The 22,431-nt window shown below is 44.1% G+C and overlaps 2 protein-coding genes across 2 annotated transcripts in view; one reads left to right on the forward strand and one right to left on the reverse strand.

Annotated features, from left to right (window-relative positions):
* Nucleotides 1–20,102, reverse strand: part of ASPN (asporin) — a 24,285-nt gene extending 4,183 nt beyond the window's left edge. Inside the window, exons 1-5 of the mRNA XM_044920665.1 lie at nucleotides 19,935–20,102; nucleotides 12,568–12,846; nucleotides 10,282–10,394; nucleotides 6,007–6,220; nucleotides 4,301–4,411 (exon numbers count right to left, since the gene is read on the reverse strand). Coding sequence (XP_044776600.1) covers nucleotides 4,301–4,411; nucleotides 6,007–6,220; nucleotides 10,282–10,394; nucleotides 12,568–12,817 — 688 coding nt within the window. The 5' untranslated portion in view covers nucleotides 12,818–12,846; nucleotides 19,935–20,102. The remainder of the gene's footprint in view (nucleotides 1–4,300; nucleotides 4,412–6,006; nucleotides 6,221–10,281; nucleotides 10,395–12,567; nucleotides 12,847–19,934) is intronic.
* Nucleotides 1–22,431, forward strand: part of LOC110584356 (centromere protein P) — a 241,534-nt gene that overhangs the window by 131,051 nt on the left and 88,052 nt on the right. The gene's annotated exons all lie outside the window — the stretch shown is intronic.

Below are 22,431 nucleotides of genomic sequence, written 5' to 3' on the forward strand. Positions count from 1 at the left end.
AGTTGAAATTTTATTATAGTCTAAATGAAGCTCCAGTAAAGTTGATGGTAGATCTGGAGTAAGAAAAGAAATAGGCATGTTAGATGGAGTAAAAAACCAAGCCCAACTGATTATTCATGTACTTGTTAAGTTTCACACTGTAGACTTAGTCCTTTAGGGATCTGCTTTTTTTTTTCCAACTTTTTTTTGTTTTGTTTTGTTTAAAGATTTTATTTATTTATTTTAGAGAGAATGAGAGACAGAGAGCATGAGAGGGAGGAGGGTCAGAGGGAGAAGCAGACTCCCTGCTGAGCAAGGAGCCCGATGCGGGAGTCAATCCCGGGACTCCGGGATCATGACCTGAGGTGAAGGCAGTTGCGTGACCGACTGAGCCACCCAGGCGCCCCTTTTCAACTTTTTATTATCGAAAATTTCACATAGAAATAGAGGCTAGTGTCATGAGCCACCACACTGCAGTGTCCAGTTTTCCACATGTCTTTCATCCACCAGATTAATTATCTATCATTGGCTTGTTCATTGATTTTTCTTCATTCACTTGTTTTTTTGCTGGAGTATTTAAAATCAAATTCCATACATAATGTCACTTCACCTGTAAAGGCCTCACCAGATGTCCTTAACTCATCAGGTCCTCTTGTTTCCACATAACCATCCTGTCAGGGTCACAGCTATCGGAAGTCGCAGCGATTCTTCACGATCACGGAATATTCCTTTCCCTAATGATCTCAGATACATTGTTTTACAGTTGATTTGTTCAGGTCGGGATCCAGATAGAAGTTTACAGAATGCATTGGGTTCTCCCATCTCTTAAATTTCTTCTACTATTAAATATATACTTCCTCTTTTTTCCCCGTCTTGCATTGATTTCTTTCAGATATTGATTTGTTTGAGATACGCATTTGTGGATTGGACTGAGGCTTCTACATATCATTTGTCTTAGTCATTTCTTATAAGCTATGCTTCGATGTAGAGACGATTAAATTCAGTAGATCAGCCTTTCACCTGATGGTCTTAGTGTTTGTTGATGAGTGCTACAGGATCTATTATTTCATTAAGAATGTAAATATGGCGATTGTCTGATGTTGTCATGCTTAATACATTTATCAGTAGGATTCGTATCTAAAGAATTTTCCTTCATCAATTATTTAGTCACAGTTTTTACAGAAAAGGCAGCATAAATGCTTGCTTCTTTTAAGTAATGAGTTGGTGCCATGCCCAGAGGTGACCAGTGAAATTTTTTTTAGTATTTTTATTTAGTATTTATATTTAGTATTTAGTATTATATAAAAACCACCTGGGTTTTTAACTATTTGATATATTGAGTCTATTGCAGTATTTATTCTCTTCAGTTAGTCGTAGTTTCTGCATAAAGAGAAGCATCTACAGTGTAACCTGGCACACGCCAGGTCCCCTATGAATGTGGGCATTTTCTCTTCTCACCCCTGCATGTTCTGACCCTAGCCCTTCCCAGATTAACCGGAAAATTAAATCACGCCTTATTTTATTAGTATTATTTGTCAACCATAGGTTCTAGTTAGCTAGCTGGGAAAAGTGTTCTTTTTTCCAACTCTTACTGAAAACATTTCCTTCCTTTATTAGTGGTTAAGTCTGTTGAAGGTAATTGAAGCATCCTTATAAATATCAGTACTCTTTTTTTTTTTTTTAAGATTTTTATTTATTTATTTGACAGAGAGAACACAAGGAGGGGGAGTGGGAGAGGGAGAGAACACAAGCAGGGGGAGTGGGAGAGGGAGAAGCAGGCTTCCCGCCGAGCAGGGAGCCCCATGCGGGGCTTGATCCCAGGACCCTGGGACCATGACCTGAGCCGAAGGCAGACGCTTAACGACTGAGCCACCCAGGCGCCCCTACATGTCAGTACATTTGCTGGCTGAATTTATGTTGATTCCAGAGTCTACTTTGGATTTTAGAAGTTAAAAAAAAAGCCTAGAGGACAGGAAAACAATTCTAAACTGAGAGGGTTCTAATTTTTTTGAATTCTGATTAGTTGAACTGAATTATATCTATGGAATGACTATATCCTCCAATATGTAAAAAGAACGGAGGGGAGGTTCTCTCTTCAGAAACGTTACATACTAGTTGAGCAAATCCATCACACATACAGCAATCACTAAAAACGTATCATAGATGTTCCAGCCTGTTCTAGAATATGTTGTAGCAACTCAAAGAGAGAAATCTGTTCATGTTGAGCTGTCAGGGAAACTTTTTGGAAGAGGGTTTGTAGAACTTGAGGGGACCGTTCCCTTTGCTAGGGCGTGGAGAAGGTGGATGACCCAAGAGAAAAGCAGAGCCCCTGCAGGGTAGATGAGCCATGTAGGAGTTTGGGTGGGAGCTCAGTGACTGTCAACAAACACGTGCCTGCTTTTGCACAGATCCTTCTGTTCCTACCCTATGTTCAAACAGGTGTCTTCTCCCCTCCATGCAGTGCTGCTCTGTAGCAGAGTTTTCCAAATGACCCAGGAGGAAGGCACGTTTCACCCCTCCTTGTGTTAACGTGTCAGGTCTGGTCAGGACCCTTTGGGCCTCTGCCTAATTTCATCCTGCCGCAGGGGTTAGTGATGATTGGATTTCAGCAGTCAGCCTTCACATTTTAGCAAATAAATGATAAAAACAAAAAAGTCCACTGGCTTTTGAATGTTGTAGGGATCTTGAAAGAGCAGTTATATAAGTTGAGAGATTTAATTCCAATTTAAATTTCTAAAGATAGTGGCACATGAGTGGCTCAGTCAGTTAAGCATCTGCCTTCAGCTCAGGTCATGATCCCAGGGTCCCTGGAATCCAGCATTGGGCTCCCTGCTCAGTGGGGAGCCTGCTTGTCCTTCTGCCTCTGCCCCTCACTCCTGCTTATGCGCTCTCTGTCTTGCTCTCTCTCGCAAATAAATAAAATCCTTAAATAAATAAATAAATAATAAACAAATTTCTAAAGATGTTATACGTTCCTAAGCCTTTGGAAAAATCTCGAAAACATCATGAGAAGTGAAGCCTTCATTTTTAAGATGCACTGAAACTTGAAGAGAATTAATTGGTCTTGGGATGTGCTGCTGGTGAGCACTGCCCCGGGGCAGTGAGCTCCGGCCTTTCTCTTCCCTGACCCTCCCCTCGTGCCCTCTGCCTGCCCCTCACGTTCGTCCACTGTCAGCCTGTCAGAGGCTTTTCGTGTATGGGACTTGTTAGGTGGCATGTATTTTTGTTGGTGGTGTCTGAAAGATGAGAAGTAAATCATGTTAGGTTTCTTGTTGAAAACAACCACCTTATTGAATGCTAAATAAGGTGGCTTTTTAATTGTATTGTTCTGAATTAAATTGATTTTTCCTGTATAAAAACAAAATTGTCTTTCCAACTTTTACTTTATATGATTTTTCTCCTAAGTGAAAGATCACCACTTGATTCCTAAGAGCAGCTTTGCTGTGTCCTTTAACTTAAGAGTTGATGTTTGTTTTGTTAATCTTCTGGATCAGGTGAATAGTAGAAAAAGGTTTCAATGAAGTCTCTGCTTTTCCTGTGGACACTGAAGGACAGAGCTGTTTGAAAGGAAACTGTATGATTAATCACAGGGGTTATTTCTGACTCAGGTCATCATCATAGCTGAGAGAGAGCACCCCTGTCAGAGACGAGGAACGGACTCTGAGCAGGGTTCCCGAGAAAGGCGAGCCGATCTAGCTCATTGCCACAGTGGGAGCTTGCAGTAGACGGTTAGAAAACTGGTCCAGTAGCAAACTTAAGAGGCACTTAACTTTGAGGCACCAGGTTCAGGTCCCATCATAAAGAACAAGTCTCCATCCATTCACTGGGTGCCTGACACTATCCTCAGACCTTTCTGTGCACTGGCTCATGAATTTCCACAGCACCCGAGTGAAGAATGGGGTACAGGGTGCATGCCCACCCCTGCCAGAGCCTGCATCTGCCCCAGTCTGGCCCCGTGCGTCTTCCCCAACCTTCCTCTCTAGAGAATGTCCACCTCTAGCAGGTTCTTCATGGAATGACAGGTATATATGAGTAAATGTTAGGAAGAAGGAATAAAAAGTTCATTACTTCTTAATGTTTGTTCTCACTGGGGAAACAAAAAGATTCTGGTTTCGTACTAGGAAAAAGGAAAAGCACTATGTATGGCTCTTTATGTGTGTGAGAAAACAACAAATTTCACACTACCCTGACCAGACCTACTGATAAAAAGGGTTCTGACCGCCTTGGGTTTCGACAGTGTATACAGCTTACAACAATACATTTCATGGTCATTTAAAGGTGACAATTTTTTTAAAGTACTTTTTCGTAAATAAATACAAACCTTTAGGAACTGAGGTCAGTTTTGCTTCTGCAATTCTGATATGGAACACTGTCACTCCTTCAAATGCCCCTGGTTCAATCCCATTATTATCGAGAGGGTTTGCACTCATTTCTGTGGGGGCAAATGACATAATTTAGCATGCATCCGTGTGTATGAAGGAGACTCAGTGCGGGCACAGACATCCCAAGAACATTCTGAGAAATATGAGCTTTATCCTGCATCTTTTTCACTTGCTGTGTTTATTTCTGTGTCTATCTGTTCCCCTTTCTGTTGCTCTCAGAAAAAGACTGCTTCGTATTACATAGGCTGAAGTAACAATATGCTTATATTACAGTAGATTAATACTAGAATAGATTTATTATAGAGAACATATATAGTAGATTTTTGCTTTGAATTGCTTAAGTCAATGACTTGTTATCACTCTGTTCTGACCATGAGCATATTTTGTTGTGTTAATATTACATTAGAAAAAAGGTAATTCTGGGGCGCCTGGGTGGCTCAGTCGTTAAGCGTCTGCCTTCGGCTCAGGTCATGATCCCAGGGTCCTGGGATCAAGCCCCGCATGGGGCTCCCTGCTCCACGGGAAGCCTGCTTCTCCCTCTCCCACTCCCCCTGCTTGTGTTCCCTCTTCGCTGTCTCTCTCTCTGTCAAATAAATAAATAAAATCTTTAAAAAAAAAAATAGAAAAAAGATAATTCTTCATATAATTTAAAACATTTGTGTTTTCCAGTATACATTTATTTGTCACCTAAGCTTTTAAAATTATAAGTCAATTAGGAATTGTTATTTGATTAACAGAAATATAATTTTGGGGAGATGCCAGTAAGTGAGGCTGTTTGGTAAGTGCCAGGCATTTGGCTGACCTAAGTGAGTGAGGAAGTTAATGAGAATATTGATCATGAGGGGCGCCTGGGTGGCTCAGTCGTTGAGCGTCTGCCTTCGGCTCAGGTCATGATCCCAGGGGCCTGGGATCGAGCCCCGCATGGGGCTCCCTGCTCGGCGGGAAGCCTGCTTCTCCCTCTCCCACTCCCGCTGCTTGTGTTCCTTCTCTCGCTATGTCTCTCTCTGTCAAATAAATAAATAAATAAATAAATAAATAAATAAATAATCTTTAAAAAAAAAAAGAATATTGATCATGAATTTTGAATGAATATTGGAGAGGGAGACGGCATGGTTATACGATGGGTGTTAAAAGTAAAATAGGGTGGAGTTTATAATGTACAACAGAAATTTCTCTAGCTCAGCAATCTTAAAAGCAGATAATGTAAATTAGATGTACATTTCAAATAATCTCTGAATTAATTGTGTACATTATATTTGAGTAGTTTATAACAACACATTAAAAATACTACCTTTTTTGGTGTAAGCATAACCTTATTATTTTTAAAAAAAATACTACCTTTAAATTAAATATGCATAACAGATTTTACCAATTAGGGTGCAATCAGGAAACTGAAACCACAGTAGATGTTTCAAAAGGGATTCTTGAGAGTGTGTGTTAGAAACGGCGTATTTCTTTAAGGGCTATAAATTTTGTTTGATACTTTGAATTATAAATGGCTTAGATAGATAGAGATTATTGGATTAAAAAAGTTAATTTTGGAAATTACCAGTCTTAAACATTGCTGGTGATGATGAAGACCTCTATCTTTGCATATCGAAGTGCATATAATTCCAAAATGTATCATCCGTTTGTGTAAACTTACCTAGAACATGTAAAGTATTCATTCCTTTGAATGTCTCCTTTTGTATTTTCTTAACTTTGTTATCATGAATTCTGAGTTCTGCTAGTGACTTGGGAAGGTTAAATGGTATTTCACTTAGTTGATTGTGGGACAGATAGAGCCTTCTCAACTTCTTTGTGGTTAGAAAAGCTTTTGGGTGAATCTTTGTTAGCTTATTGTTGTTCAGGATCAAAGCCTAGATAAAGCATAAAGAGATAGACCATATTACGAAGTGGATTTGATTTACCATTATTCTGCAGTGATTAGTTACTTGTGGAAAACAATGGAAATTATGTCATTCGCATACTTTATTAATATGTAAATAATTCCCCAGTCCAATCTAAGCTAAAACAAATATTTACTACTGAGTTGGAACAGAGTGGTTTTGAGCCTTTGGTTTATCTTTCAGTAGGTGATATGTTCACGCAGTTAAGCCCTTCCCCCCCCCCCCCCCCACCCCATTTCCCTTCATGGAAGTAATCGATGGTATTATATCTAAAAGTCTATTCAGAGGGCACCTGGGTGGCTCAGTTGGCTAGGTGTCCGACTCTTGATTTCGGATCAGGTCATGATCTCAGGGTTGTGGGATTCAGCCCCCGGTCAGGCTCTGCACTCAGCAGGGAATCTGCTTGAAGATTCTCTCTCTCTCTGCCCCTCCCCACCCTTACTCTCTCTAAAATAAAATAAAATAAAATGAAAATCTATTCAGTCACACCAAGTATGTTTTTGTATGATTTTATCTACTTTTAAAACCTTCTTTTCTTTCTTTTTCTTTTTTTCTATATTTATTTGACAGAGAGAGACACAGTGAGAGAGGGAACACAAGCAGGGGGAGTGGGAGAGGGAGAAGCAGGCTTCCCGCCGAGCAGGGAGCCCGATGCGGGACTCGATCCCAGGACCCTGGGATCGTGACCTGAGCCAAAGGCAGATGCTTAATGACTAAGCCACCCAGGCGCCCCCAAACCTTACTTCTTTTATGTTTACTGATGTGAAGCATTTTTCCCAGACTGGAGATGTGTAGGCGTAAACTGCTACAAAGTGCCCACTTATCTCAGACACTGGGGAGACAGCAGTGGGTCCTGAGAAATGCCTCAACCCCTTCTCAGGGCCCCGTGGCAGCGGCCTCAGAGGAGCTCCAAGCTCAGACAGCAGCCCAGCTCTGCACTGTCAGGAGTCAAAGCCCGTGAGGCATGTGGAGAAGGCCTGACTGCAGCACCTGGGTGTGCTGGGCAGCAGGAACGACTCCATGTTTCCCGAGGGCGGTGGCTGGGGGCTTCATTCCTTGGGACCTTCTTTCAGAGAGCAGCTCTAGAGTCATTCCGTTTATGAATGTTGTCACCAATCCCATTCTACACCAACCTTCCCAGTGTTTCCAGACGGACTTAATATGCCTTTCTAGTGTTATTCACGCCGTGGTTCTTCCACAGAAGAAATACAAACACGTTGGCAGCTAAACTCCCTTGATTATTCTCTTTCCTGTAGGCCTTTATTATTTATTTATTATTTATTATTGATTTATTTTAAAGTAGGCTCCACACCCAGAGAGCAGCCCCTCTTGGGACTTGTACTCATGACCCGAGATCGAGACCTGAGCCAAGATCAGGAGTCGGACGGTCCACCGACTGAGCCAGCCAGGTGCCCTGTAGGCCCTTTTCTTATCCTCCTGTTAGGTATACCATCTCACCTGAAGGAGAACAGGAACTGGTAACATGTCCTTTTTCCTGTATGCTACCAGCTAAGTGTGTTCTCTTCTCCTTTGGGGAAGAGTGGGATAACAACTTGTTGAGCCCTCACTCAACCCCATGATACAAAGTTAGAAATTATCTCTCTCCCTGTCGCACTGAGGAAGTGGGCCCAGTGACAAAGAGTGACCTGCGTCCTGTCTGGCCTAGTTCCTCTGCCCTCTGTGATATGTTCTGCCACGGTGGGCGCTTACTGTAGGCCTCCACTGTTGGGGGTCCCAGAGGGAGTGTGTGCCTGGGAATTGTTGGTATCCTCCCGTTGGGACGTGCATCGCCAGAGCTACCTAAAAGGAAGAGTGAGGAGTGCAGGATGGAGTGAGTTTATATGGAGGGTCTCATGCAGCTGCCCCCGCAGACTGGGTTAGCGCCTACAGTTCCATTGCCCTTGCCGTTCCAGAAGTGACAGTCACAGAGCCCCAGGCAGTGTGGTTATAGGTAAGGACAGAAGATGAGAAAAGGGTAGCTTTTCAGAAGTCAGACAGGAAGTCCTCCTGATGAGTGAGGCTGTAGCCAGCTGACTGCAAATTCGGCATGTGTGTAATGATCCCACTCATTCCCTAATGCTGGATTGTCCTTTGTGTAAGAACCAGAAGGCCAAACAGCCAGCCGAAACATGGAGAATTTATAGATTATCTGGAAAACACTTTTGATTCTCTTTAAGGACAGGTACCATACAAGATGATATTATAATTAAATGTCTTAAAATAGCATGCGCACAATTCAGGTAGAGAGCGTGCAATGAGAAGTGCTTTCCCATTGAGCCAGTCGGGAAGCACGAGGGCTGTCGGTAGCACTGAGCCACTGGGTGCTGGGCATTCGTTCCTCTGAGTGAGTTCCACGGCATTGTGACAGCTCTGTCATAGCAGGGGAAGTCAGGCTTGGTGAGGCAAGCCCCTGGCCCAGTGCTTACTTCTAGTGGGGCCAAGGTTTGAGCCCAGGCCTGCCGGACTCCAGAACCCACTACCCTTCCAACAAGTGACACATAAAACTGACCACACAGAAACAAGCCTAACACAGCTCCTGACACCTTTCAGACTCATTTCCCAGTGAATAATGGGAGTACAAGTGGGCTAAGTCCCTGGGATACTCCCAAGATGTAATAAAATTGTATGACAAATTAAAACCTTTATGATTTTGGTATTGAATACGACTTTAATTATTCTTGTGGTTGTGTAGCTCAATAGGAAGTTGAAGAAGTGGTAGAAGCATTCGTAGGCTGTATTTCCAACTTCTGAGAGTTAATAATGGCCTTGCCATTTTCCAGAAGTTTCTGTGGTCTGAAGTTGGTGGGATTGTCCTGATATTTTAGTGATGCCTCAGGTATAAGGTAAATATATGCTCTTCCAATTGCTCTTTTTTTTATATATGGGAACTTATGGAGTCTTACCAAATCTAAGCTGTCCAGTCATGGCCCTGGTAGCCCACACCTGGCATCATAGGGCAGCGTGGCTTTGCCAAGAGGATAGGTAGAGAGCCTAAGGAGAGACCATTCCTTGTGGTGCCTAGAACATGGCCAGCCTCAGTGTCCTTGCTCATCCAGCAGACATGAACTGCTTGCATAACGGGATTGAATAGTCCCCTTCCCTGCCTGCTAGGATGGGTCCTCAGGGTCCGCGCATTGACCCGAGGGTGATGGGAAGGCAGGGCGGCTTGGAAGAGGACAGGAGAACAGGCCAGACAGGAGGACAGTGGATCTGAAAGAGAATGATGTGGCCATGGTATGTGTACCTTCTCCTCTCAGTGCTGTAACTGCCCTGGACGTGACAAGCCTTAAGTTTCTGCCCTTTAGCACGGCATGAGAATGTGCAAACATAGCCTTGAAAGGGGAGTGTTGGTTGCCCTCCACACCACCACCCTAAATCCGTGCTGAGGGGAAGAGTGGACACCCCATTGCTGGGACGTGTGGAATCGGGCTCTTCCCAAACCCAATTCCAAAATAAATTAGACATTTTACTTGCTAAAATCTAGAGGCTCTAAGGGTTACATAGAAAACTAAGAATCTTTTAAATCTTAGAATATTAAAATATTAATAAACATTGTAAGGAAAAATTATTTTTAATTTTTAAAGTTCTAGGGGGAAAAAAAGCCATGCAAGTATATATTAATTAGATATAATGCATGTCCTGCTCTCAGAGATTTATGGTGTCTTCAGATAAGTCAACAGGTTTGGGTACAGATTTTCTTAAACTGTATCCTAATGAGTTCTTATAAATAATCATCATCTTACTCATTTTAGTGTATAGTGACTGTGATTACCTAAATAGATCATAAGCTCATTTTAGGACCATTTACTTAAATTCTTAGCCCATTGCCTTTTACCTGGCTTTCATTTCAGGTGACATCAGTTGAATTAAATTAATCAAATCTAATTTCTCATTAACTAGAACACTACTGAATATCAGGGATTTTGTCATTCTTCACACACAGAAAAGTAAGACTTGTTTACACAAAATATGAGTAATCCTTTTAGCAGTGATAGAGATTTTCACTTAAATATGAACATATATATTCTTACGTAAAGTGAAGTGAGTCCTTTAAAATCATTTTCTTTGATTTCCTTAATTTTATTGTTTTGAAGGTCAACCATTTGAGTATCAAATGGAATGTTGCTTGGGACGGAGGACAAACCTAAGAAATAAACGAACATGTTACACACACATGATATGCTGAAGAAGAGTTTTCTAATATGATAGAAATGTACGTTTGTTAAAATCCACAGTTACCATTAAGAAACAGCAAAACCTTGCTCTTTGGAAAGACCTGAAGACCTTTTCAAGTAACTTATATATTTTTGCAAGGTGTCTAGCTGGGTCTAGCTGTCACTGCTCATCTGCACAAGGTGACAGATAAGGAGGTAAATTAGGGCGCACCAGTATGACTGCAGGGAGGTGGCCGCAGCTGAGGTGCGGCTTCTGCTGATGCACCAGGGCCGAGGAGCAGTGACATTCTCTGCCACTACTCAGGCTGTTGTGGGGCTGAGTTGGAACCTGTGGGTTTTGATCATATTAAGAAGCCTCAATATGTACAAAGTTGTGCTTAGAAAATAAATTATATTATTTTCATGTACATTCTTTAAAATGTTACTACGCATTTCCTTTAACAATGCCCTACTCAGTTGTCAGTTATTTGATTTATAAAAACTTACTCATCTAGAACTCCCTGTTGATGTCTGGGTGTGCGGTAGACCTTTGCTGACACCCTCCCCCTCAGCGCTGGGTCTTTTCCAGCCATTGCTTTGACCCCCCTGTCAGTTCGCACTCCTCTTTGCAGGGACGATAGTAGCTTTCTTTCTGTGATGTGAGGTTAAGGTTCAGCTGCATCATGCTCTCTGTGTATGTGGGTACTCAGTCATGTTAGTTAAATTACTTAAAGACTTAATGTTTTTTTCCCCTCTTGAATTAAAACACAAAGAAGAGCAGGAAATTACCCAGAGCAGTACCTGGTGCATTTCTTCCTTACTTTTCTTGCTTTCCCTAGATGGCCGAACATACCCACCCTTTTTGTCAGGCCATAAAGTAGTTATGCTTGACAAATATGGGGACTCTTGTTTTCCCCCAACATTTGTTATTGAAATGTTCAAACGTTAAAGAAAAGTTGAAAGAATTTTACAGTGAAAACTCATAGTCTCTTTCTACCATCAACATTTTACTATACTTACCGTTCATCCATCATCCTTTTTTATGCATTTTACAGGGAGTTTCAGATGTTAGTATGCTTTTGGGGGAGCCATCCTTGCTCCTAAGGAGCAGTAGTATATTTAATAGCCCCATTGAAGGGCTCAGTATCAAAATACTCTACCCGGTAGCCCTGAGTACTTTTCCCTCCATAGTTTACAGCGATGACTCACTCCTTTAAGAAGTTTGACCACAGATAGAAAGAGGGAAAGGGAGTCACTTGGCAGGTTGGCAAGGTAGCCATTTTGATAGGAGATGATTTTGGTCTTAGGAAATGAAGTGGAATGTCTTGGAGGAAGTGGGCGGCTCTGCAGAAAGCACCAGGTAACTTAGACTTGGAGTGACCTTGCTCACCCCACCCCTGATGATATTGGAAGCTCTGGAAAGAAATTCATTTTCTGAGGGAGAAAGAGTGACAGGGCTCCAGACCCTTTTCATTGTTGTGGTCACGAGGGAGAGGTGAGGTATGTACAGAATGACAGGTGAGTGCCGCACTTTGGCTTCCCACAGTGAGGCAGGTCTGAGCCTGCCCCTCATCTGGAAATGGGCAGGTACAGTGAACCCTGGTATGCATTCCCCATCATACCCTCTCCCTGAACAGGGTATGAGTGTACCCCTCTATTCAAGAGCGTCTTCATTAGAAATATTTAAAAAAATTAAAGTACTCAGCAGAGAATTATGCATTTTAAGACTTTAGAAAGTGATTTAGTTCAGTCACTTCTTTTCTAGATGGTTCTAAACCTAAATCATTCAAAACAAAGAGCATTGACTTTAAAATGTCTACATTAGCGATTTCACAAACTCTATAACCTGTTTATGGCTCTAGACAGGCAATTTATCTTGTCCTTGTCGAATGTTACTAGAAAACACACTGTCAAACTACTGACATCCTGAAATGAACCACAGTGATGTCCATTCTCTCTGAAGGAAATTAAAACGAACCATTTTGATTCAAATTTGAGAAGAGAAGGAAATATTCTATATTTGTTATATTTTCAAAAAACTTAAATGAAAAATTGCTTTACAATTAGTGAGCTGATTTTTGAAATTTCAGTGAGGACTCTTACTATCCTTTCAATTTCATCACAATGACATTTTCTCCAAAACAGGTTGACACGTGTTCTTACCTAGATCGGAGCAGTGTACAACTCTCGAGTAGCATTGGCACCCAAATGGACATGTTGGAAACAGATCAAAAGGGAAAAAGGGGTTAATTGGCTCTCTTGTTGGAAAAAGAGAGTTGTCATCATCAGGGTCACCATCCACTCCATCTTCCATGTCCTTCAGCATCATGTTCTTTAGCGTCACGTACGAAGGGTGAAATAAGGGCTTGGCAGAGCATAAAGCCAAGAGCGCTAGGAGCACGCACTCCTTCATGTTATCTCGTGTAGGGGGCCAACCTAGGACTAAGGAGACACTGAGATAAAGTTAAAGTTTAAACAGAATCAGAGTAAGAGCACAACAAAATGGCATTCTGACCCATTGCTGGGTGAGTAAATTTATAAAAAGTTTTTGGAAAGCAGTTGTGCAATATGCATTGGAAGTTTTAAAAATATATTTATTTTTCATCCACTAATTCTTTTTGTAATCTAGTCTCAGGAAATAATTCTAATGTGCATAAAGATGTCCACCACAGAATTATATATAATAGCAAAAAGTTAAAGATAATATTAATGGTTAAAGTGAAATAGTAAAATAAAATAGGGTGTATGTATTCCACAAAATACTTCTGAACTCACAAAATATTTGCAGTGTTTACAAATATTGGGGTGCTTGGGTGGCTTAGTTAAGCGTCTGTCTTTGGCTCAGGTCATGATCACAGGGTCCTGGGATCGAGTCCCACATGGGGCTCCCTGCTCAGCAGGGAGTCTGCTTCTCCCTCTCCCACTCCCCCTGCTGTGCTCTGTCTCAAATAAATAAATAAAATCTTTTTAAAAATTGAAAAAAAAATATGGAACATTGTATTTTTGGAATTACAAAAAACAAATCTAGAAAATCCATATGTAAAGTATACTTACAAACAATCAAAAACTTGGCACAAATATAGCTAATTGATAATCCTGGGTAGTAGAACCATGAATGACGTGTGTTGTCTTTTTTTTTTTTTTTTAACTTTTATAATGGCCAATAAGTACTACTGTTATACTTAGGAAACTAATGAGTGCTTTTAAAAACAAAAACAGATAATCATACCTGACTCCCTCTTCTCCATATTCTTCCATTGCTTTAATATCTATGTCCCTTTCGAAGTAAAAGCCCCATGTCCCCTTGGCCTCACATCTGGAGATTGTCTGTAATGACCCTCCCTCCCCACCACCAGCCTCACTCTCAGACTTGGTCACTTTTTCCACAGTGTACTTGGATTTCCTCCTTCTAATCTGTTCATTGTCTAATACCTGATCCAGAGCGTCTGAGGGCCAGACTTTCTTACTCTTTTCTTGCTCATCTTTCCACTGAGTTTTGTTTGTTTGGTTTCTTTGAGGGCCGGGGTTATTTGTTTTCAGCTGTATTTTTCAAGCCCACACAAAACTAGAATGAATGATCTAGAGCCTTGTGAGCATAGATTTGTTGTCATCTAATGGCAGATTTTTCTACAGGTGGGTTTACATATCATGGTTTCTTAATTGTCACTTGAGAAGTGTACAGTCTTTGTAATTTTCAAAAATTATGAAATCATCTAAGACAGTCTTCCAGTCGGGCGCCTGGGTGGCTCAGATGGTTAAGCGTCTGCCTTCGGCTCAGGTCATGATCCCAGGGTCCTGGGATCGAGTCCCGCATCGGGCTTCCCGCTCCTTGGGAGCCTGCTTCTCCCTCTGTTTCTCTCTGTCTCTCATGAATAAATAAAATATTTAAAAAAAAAAAAAAAAGTCTTCCAGTCTTCCCTGTGCATTGGGTGGCACACAGATGCCCATTGGTGAGGCTGTGCTCTGGCCAGAGGGCATGCACCCTCTCCCCAGATGTCCCTCAGCCAGGTCCCCAGCAGTGCAGCTCGTCCACTTGCTGCACCTAACACGACAGCACCGTAGCCGCACAGGCTGTCCAGAGGCCGTTGCAGTTGGTCCAGCCTCGGGAAGATCTGGCTCCCCAAGTCCTTGCGAGTCATGTCGGCTGCTTACAGTTTCCCAGAACCCAGAAATTAGGTTTAACCTCTCTCCGTGGCCTTGCTCTTTCTGGACTTAGGCATCAGAAATGAAGTATTCAGCTATATGTGGTATGCCTTTTAATCCCCAGGGGAAGGTGGGAAAAAAATTCTATCATCAGTCATTAACCTGGTAATTAACATTATTTAACTTAGAAATCTAAATGGCAGTGTGAACACTTTGTCCGCTGGGTGGCTGGACGTCACCAGCTAGATACATGAGATTTCTCTGTGATAACCCACACTCGATTATGCGACGATCAGGATATACCTGAGAATGGCAAACACTTTTTTATGTTACTAATTCACTTCAGAACCAGCCTGGCCTCCCACCTCTTCCCTGCCTTATGGAAGCATCGATCCAGTTGATTCCAGACACATCCCCCACATTAACCAGGAGGAACGGGAGGCGCAGAGACCTTCAGTGGCTTCCCCAAGGCCACATAACCAAAAGAGTCAGACCCCAAGGTAGAGCCCACACTCCCAGTGTGTGGTCTGCATTTCCTGCTGCTGCCTTCGCGGGAGCACGCTCTTGCATCCTGAAATCTGGTGGCCTCACCCACACACTCTGTCATCTCTTCTCCAGCCAGGCCACTGGTCTGCACAAGGAGGGGTGCATGTGCAGCCTGGGCTGGGAGGGCAGGAGTGGGTATGGTGTGTGGTCAGATTCCTATGGTGCAGAGACCCTGTGCTGGCCGCCTGAGGCCCGGCGGTGTCTGTCGGCCGGCTCCAGGATGGGCAGGTTCCCTTTCCATGTCCAGTCTCCCAACCCCCACAGGCACCTGGTAAGGTCAGCTGGGTTCCGTTTCCACTATCACTTTGTCTCTGGCACGTTATTTCTGCTTCCCAGCTGCCTGCCCAACTTTGACCCAAGGCATCTGTGTGGTTCCTGGCTCCCTAGTACTTGGTTCCCAGCTTTGCATTGACCTTCCAAAACTCCCATTCCCTAGCTAATTCAGCCCTGGGTGGGTCCTGAGCCACACCAAAGCTTGTCGCAGGTACCAGCTTATTCTTTACCATTGCTCTGCAGCTCTGCCTTCCATGTCCACAGCTGCCCCTGGCTGTGCCTTTGCTTGAGGTTGCTGCAATTTTCCAGTGGGCATGTGTCGGGGCCTTGCTGTGTACCAGGCGCAGTGTTAGGATGCAGATTCTGTGACATAGAGGCCCCTCTCTCCCCATCCTCTTTCCTCCCTCATGTCCCTCCTCAAAAAAATAAAACCACAGCTCCTGATCCGCTACTCTCAGCCAAGCACGGGCTTGTTGTAAAAGCCAAAGCTGGAATGTCAGGTGCATTCGTGGGAAAACCAAACAAATGCCTGAGTTAGTAAACAGCTGAACTGCGGGGAGGCACTGTGCACCGAGGCTGGCACTTTGGAGGGATCTCCAGGTGTGTGGCCCCCAGACTCAGAGGGCAGCATTCTTCACCAGAGGTCTGTTTACTCCTCATACCCTCAGTTTACTGTTGGAGACAGTAGATATAAAGCCATCTCTATAAAATACACACACACACACAAGGTTGAAATAGAACACACAAACCTAATAAGAGAGAGTAGGCTACTGAGTGAAGGACTCTTTTCCTCTTTTAGGGGCCTATTTTTTTAAATTATTATGTTGGTTTTTAAATATTTTAAATGTCAGTCTGCCAACAGAATCTGCTCTGGTCCCCTATATACTTTTGCCTTTTGCCAATCACTTCTGTAGCATCAGGTGGTCTACACAATTAAAGGTTTCTCATCTACCCTCCCCTCAAGAGTCCAGAAAAAAAGTCAGACAGCAGTGCCCACCTGGGGAATCTTTGGGGGCCGTGGTTTCCTGAGGCCTGCCCCCAGTTGCCCTGGTCCGTGGGAGATGAGGAGTTTAATCCAGAGTTATTTTTGAATTGGTTTGCTGAGTTTCAGTATTTTCTTGGAGGAACTTAGAGCTATACAGGAGCTTGTAGGTTCCCAGTCTAGACCAGAGAAATCTACGTAACAGGTACTGTACCTGAAGTGATAGATGTAAGAAAACCATAGAACCTTAACAAATCCACATAACGAGAGGACCATGGTAGAGCTCCAAACACTTCTGGGCTTTCCCTGACCTGGCAGTGGAGCTCGGGACTCGCCTTCGCTCCTCCTGCCTCAGGACACAGGAGAGCCCAGGAGCCAGGTGCAGGCGAGGATGAGGGACAGCGGTGTGAAGAGGCCACGTGCAGGTGAGGGGGAGGGGCAAGCCAGGCATCAGGGCTGCAGACCAGCCCCCCAGCGGGGTCAGGAGGCACATCAGCCAGCGTGCCCCCCCCCCTCCCTGCCCCGGAGGAGGTGGGGGCTCTGGCTGCTAGAGCAGGCTGGGTACCTGGGACGCTTTCTGGTTGCTGGCTGCTGGGTCAGCACCCCTTGTTCGTGCCTCCTTGGGCCCTTCCTCTGCAAGTGAGGGAGGAGACCTGCGGAGTCAGGAAATGGCACGTAGGTGAAACTCCGTCCGGGTGTTGGATTCTCCCCGGAACATGCTGGGTCAGTTAGTGTGTCCACTCTCTGCTTGCATGACTCCAGCGAGTGCTCCGCAAGGGGCATCCGGTTCCCCTGTTGTCCATCTCTGCTTGATAGGAAATTCTTTATATGGAGACCCAAAGTGCCTTCTGGCATGTTCTCTCCGTGCTACTTCTGACTTCTGTTAGCCATAGAAGATTAATGTGATCTCTCTGCATTCTTTTATATCCTGGCTCCTTAAAAAGAGAAGTCAGGCGAGCCTTGATTCCATGAGGGATTCACCCTTTACACCCTTCATCTGAGGCGAGAAAGTACAAGTGATAGTAGGCCCCAAACCGTGCCCTAGTTGACCAATTTTTTTATCAGTAGAAAAATATTGGGATGTCCAGGAGGGAATGCTATATAGCAGTGTTTTTCCATTATTCAGAAAGAATATAGAGTATTATTTCTCATTGAAAATGATGTGACTTTTAGTTGTCTTATTTTTAAATTTTTTAGTTTATTAATATTTAGGCTTAAGCTCTTATTTGATAAGTTTGGGCAGTAGTTAGATTGTGCTAGTTTTAAAACCTTTAAAAATATTTGTGTTTTGTTCTCAGGAAGACTTAGTATTTCCCCAGTTTAGACCAGTTTTGCCAGAGTTTATTACTCATGGAAAGCTTTGGACTTTGGTTTCAAGTTTCTTTTAATCAGAATATCTGGAATATTATTTCAGTGCTAACTGCTGTTCGTAATAAACCATGGCACGGTGTAGCCAGGAAGGGCCTCTGAGACGTTGCTACCACAGAGGGGCCGAGGTCAGCCTCCTCGCTCCTGCATTGCCTGCCCCCACCCCACCCCCAGCACCACCCCTGGCACGGCCCCCCCAGGCCGGCCCCAATGCCACAGTGACTTCCAGACAGTAAGCAGACTCTCCTCAGAGAGGACGGGGCACGCGGTTTGGCCAGGTTCTCAGGACTGGAAATGGAGCTAAGAAGTGTCTCTGAATTTGCATAAACTCCTATTTTCCACTTAAATGTTCCACAAACTTAGATTGGAAAATTTGTCTAAGTGAAATGGTATTTCTTCTCAGACACTATTATTAGGAAAATAAGTCACTGTGCTTTTAAATCCCATGCTTAAAGGTCTGCTTGGCGACTTTTCCCCTGGCTCACTTGTCCCTATCCACTCACAAGTGCTAGCAGCAGATGTCAGTTGTAAATGTGATAAAGGTCCTCCATGTGTGTACTCACAGAGGGCATCTGAGCTGGATCCAGGTACAGTCGAGGCTCAGCCCTGTACTTGAACAGGTAAGGAAGTTCAGCGTCCAGACATGAACTTGGACCTCTGGAAGGAAACTAATGCTTTTAAAGGCCACACTGTCCTTAAAGAAATAATTCGCTTTACCCTGGAAATGTAAATCGCATCTGATAAAGAAGTTGTGACTGCCTTTCCTTAGACCAGTTTTTGTCCTTCCTTTTTCAGTGCATCTTAAAAACAAAACACTTTTACCTCTCTGTTCCCCAGTGTCTCCTACGGTGCATTAAGACTTGTGCTTGTAAAGTGCTTTGTCTCAAACCTCAGATCAGGTACCCAAACACTCATTTGTAGTGGGGTAGCTGGTGGAAACAGAAGACTTCTTTCCACCACTCTGTGTTGTGAAATACCGAAAACAAATTAAAAACATCAAGATACTTTCACATGTGTGTGGGCTTACGATTTCTTTGTATTTCCTTTTTTTTTTTTCTTTTTAAACAACTCAATGATTCTTGGGATTGAAAAAAAAAAACCACTTTATTCTTAGAGAGAGATAGACCCTCAGGTTTCTTTGTGACTTCACCCACAGCATGTGGCCACGGCTTGTGGCCGCCACACCTCTGAACACACTAACAAGAAGGAATGCTGTGCTCTGTTTAGATTCTGAGGAAGTAGGACATCAACTACATTGTTTAATTTCTTTTTTTTTTTTTTTTTTTTTTTAAAGATTTTATTTATTTATTTGAGACAGAGAGAATGAGAGAGACAGAGAGCACATGAGAGGGGGAAGGGTCAGAGGGAGAAGCAGGCTCCCCGCCGAGCAGGGAGCCCGATGCGGGACTCGATCCCGGGACTCCAGGACCATGACCTGAGCCGAAGGCAGTCGCTTAACCAACTGAGCCACCCAGGCGCCCTACATTGTTTAATTTCTTTTCACCTAAGATTTAATTTAAAAATTTACTTTGGGAGAGGACAAAGGAAATCTTTATTTTAAATTCTGACTATGGAGTTGTGTGAAAAGAAGTTTCTGATCTTTCCTGTTGGATATGGAGCTAGTTGAAGTATTGCTGATAACTATTCTTTCTTGGAATTATATGCATCTCCATGTTTACTGTCCAGTGCTATATTGTTACATAAGAAAAAGGAAGACATTTATCAAAAACAATGTGAATATTCAAATGTGTAAGTAAAACTGACATTTGAATAATTCATATTTTGAAAACACATTAGAAAACATCATAGTTTTGCATTTTGAAAGAAATATTTACTGTTTCGCTTAATGTTTTTGTGATACCCATAAACTTCATTGTCATTAATTATTTTAAGGTCATGTTATTTTCCTAAAAGAACATACTCAAAAGATTTTGGTTTAAATATTTTTAAAATCAATCATGTTAACATTTGTGGTGAAGCATCAGAACAGGTTTTCGTTTAACTGTAAAAGTCAGTTACATGACAATGAATCCATTCTATATAAAACTTAAAGGCTAGAGTCATTTTATGTTCTGTATTTAAGTACTGACTTTTAAGGAATTCTGCAGGTAAACTTGGTCATATGTTTTACAAGCAGTGGTGTTAATAACGTCAGGGTCCCCTTAGTATCAACTATGGAGCTGTTCTTTCAGCTGTGAAGAAAAGACTGAAAACGTACCTCGTCAGGAGGGAGTCCGTCCTGAGGGTCGAAGCCCCCAGCATGTGCTCCTACTCTGTCGGGTCTTGCTGCTCCAGGTGCTGCCGAAGGAGAGGTGAGAAGTGTCCCCGCAGGCGGGCGGCACACCGCTCGAGAGTGGTGTGGCTGCACCCTGGCTGACACTGGAATAAGCTGCCTCCACAGATTAGCCGGCGTGGGACTGAGGGGCCAGATTAAAACTTGTTACTGCTCATGTGTTTTCCATCACTGTTTGTATCGTAGCCAAGACTTCTAGCTAAACTCTAGACGTCTACTGGAAGATTCTGAAGGAAAAAAAGGGCGTTTAATAATGCATGGCAACTGGCCATCGAAAGTGCAGCCAAAGTCACTCAAGAAATACCTGATTTGAAAAAATACTTTATGAAATTCTTAAATGAGCAAATCCTGATAGATTACAAGTTTAAAAACCACTCACCCTATATAGACTGGCAAAATGTTCATCAATCTTGGTAAAACATACCGACGTCACTGACGTGTAAACCCAGGTCCAGCTGTACCTGAGAACGGGGCTATGCCACTGAAGTTATCCCGTCAAGCACACTCGCCCAGACTGTGCTCGGAAGCATTCAGCCCTGCCACGGCATGCCGGGTCACTGTACACGAGGCCCTACGCAGGGCCCGGCCCCAGCCTGTACACTGTAATCCCAACAGGGACACGTGCCTCCGGGGTCGCCAGCGTGGGCTTTCCCTTTCCAGGAGAGCGTGCGGGGGGACCTGGCAGTGGGAGGACGCCATCGTCTGAGAAGGACAGCGTTGTTAGCATTCCCTGTACCGTGCACCCCTTCGGGAATGCCAGTTCCCACCGCAGCTAGGACCTCATCCTTCCAGAGAGGGTCTCTTCCGTCTGCTGAGAACGACTCACAGTGACAGGTAGCTGTAGGGGATCTCCTGGTGCGCAGAGTTGGGGGCCATCCTGTTTTCGGAGTGTGTTTCCCGTGGGTTAGCAGGGCCGGCACTCTCCTGCCATAAAGAATCTGTCCTTTCCCACCTCGCAGAGAAGTGGGGCGTGTGGAAGTGAGGCAGCCACGGCCCAGAGAGCAGGTGGTGCCTCCGAGGGGCGGGCAGCCAGCCCCCCATAAGGAAAATGCCCTTCCGTGGACCTGGAGTGTGCTGGCCCTGTTGCCGGCCTCCACGGAGAGCCCTGTTTGGGTCCAGTGCTCGTGCTCCCACTGACGCAGTTGTGTTTAGTTCAGAGGTGTATCCGTTACCTGGATGAACTGAGACATCCTGAGGGCTGAACTGTACTTACTAACCTGGTTTCATCAGAGCAGAGTTCTGTTTGTCCTGCACCATGTTTTGTTTTGTTTTTTAACTTAAGTGTATATTACAAAAATAAATAAATGCCACATCATAATGGTATAGCTCGGTTAATGTTCACAAACCGGGCGCTGGTTGGAAGCCCCCCGGCCCTCCTCCTGAGCTTCCTCAGAGGAGGAAGCTGGCTTCCTGGCTTCAAGCACACACCGCGTTCCCTGCGCTCTGTAAGTGCGGCACATGGCAACTCACTCTGGGGTCTGGCTTTCTTCACCCTGCGTTGGCTGTTTGACATCCATCCAAGGTGTTGTGGCTCATTCTCAGTGCTGTGTGACTGTGCCCCGAGTCAGAGTTCACATATATATTCCCGTGTGGGGTGCAGCTGTGAATGTTCAGACGTGTTTTCCTCTGTCGTGTGAGGCTCCTGTGTATGTGTTTTTGTTTGGAATTGCTGTTCTTAGAATTAGGGGTTTTTCACTACTCTCAACAAGCTAAGCTTTGCCAGTGTGTGGCTCCTGTTTTTACATGGCAGCCCCAGCTGGGGCTGAGGGTTAGCTCCTCCTGTCAGTGGAACACGCGCTCCCACCTCCGCCTCTGCCTCCTGGTCTAGAGAGCCGGAGGACTTCCCAGGAGATTGCTTTGCTGAGGGTGTATGACGGCCTCTCCCACCTCCCTCCACTGCGAGCCCCCTGCCCTGGCTTCCTTCTGCACCTTGCTTTGATCCTTGGTTGAAGGCCTGGGGGAAGGAGGCCCAGGAGTAGTGCCAGGGGTGGTTGTGTATTTGGCTTGTTTGCCCTGTTCTGCAGACTCAGGGCCCGGACCCCCCCCCCCCCCCCCCCCCCCCCCCCCCCACAGCCCTGTGGAGAAGGCCTGCATGCATACGTGCCTCCGGGAAAGACGCTGCAGGTTTTCTCCATATCCGTGCTGTGTCATCCAGACACAGCCGTATGCCTCCTCTTCCCTAAAGCGTCCTCAGGAGATCTTCCAGTTTTGGTTCCTGTAGGCATCCTATGGATGGGACCCGGTTTTTTCCTACACATTTGTTTGTTATCTTTATTGTTTTGTTTTTCCCTCGTTAGGCTTTGCTCTAAGAACTGGAGAATTTTTTTTTTTTAGGATTTTATTATTTGATAGAGAGACAGCGAGAGAGGGAACATAAGCAGGGGGAGTGGGAGAGGGAGAAGCAGGCTTCCCGCGGAGCAGG

This window comes from Neomonachus schauinslandi, chromosome 13 (genome assembly GCF_002201575.2).
Source record: "Neomonachus schauinslandi chromosome 13, ASM220157v2, whole genome shotgun sequence".
Classification (NCBI taxonomy): Eukaryota; Metazoa; Chordata; class Mammalia; order Carnivora; family Phocidae; genus Neomonachus; species Neomonachus schauinslandi.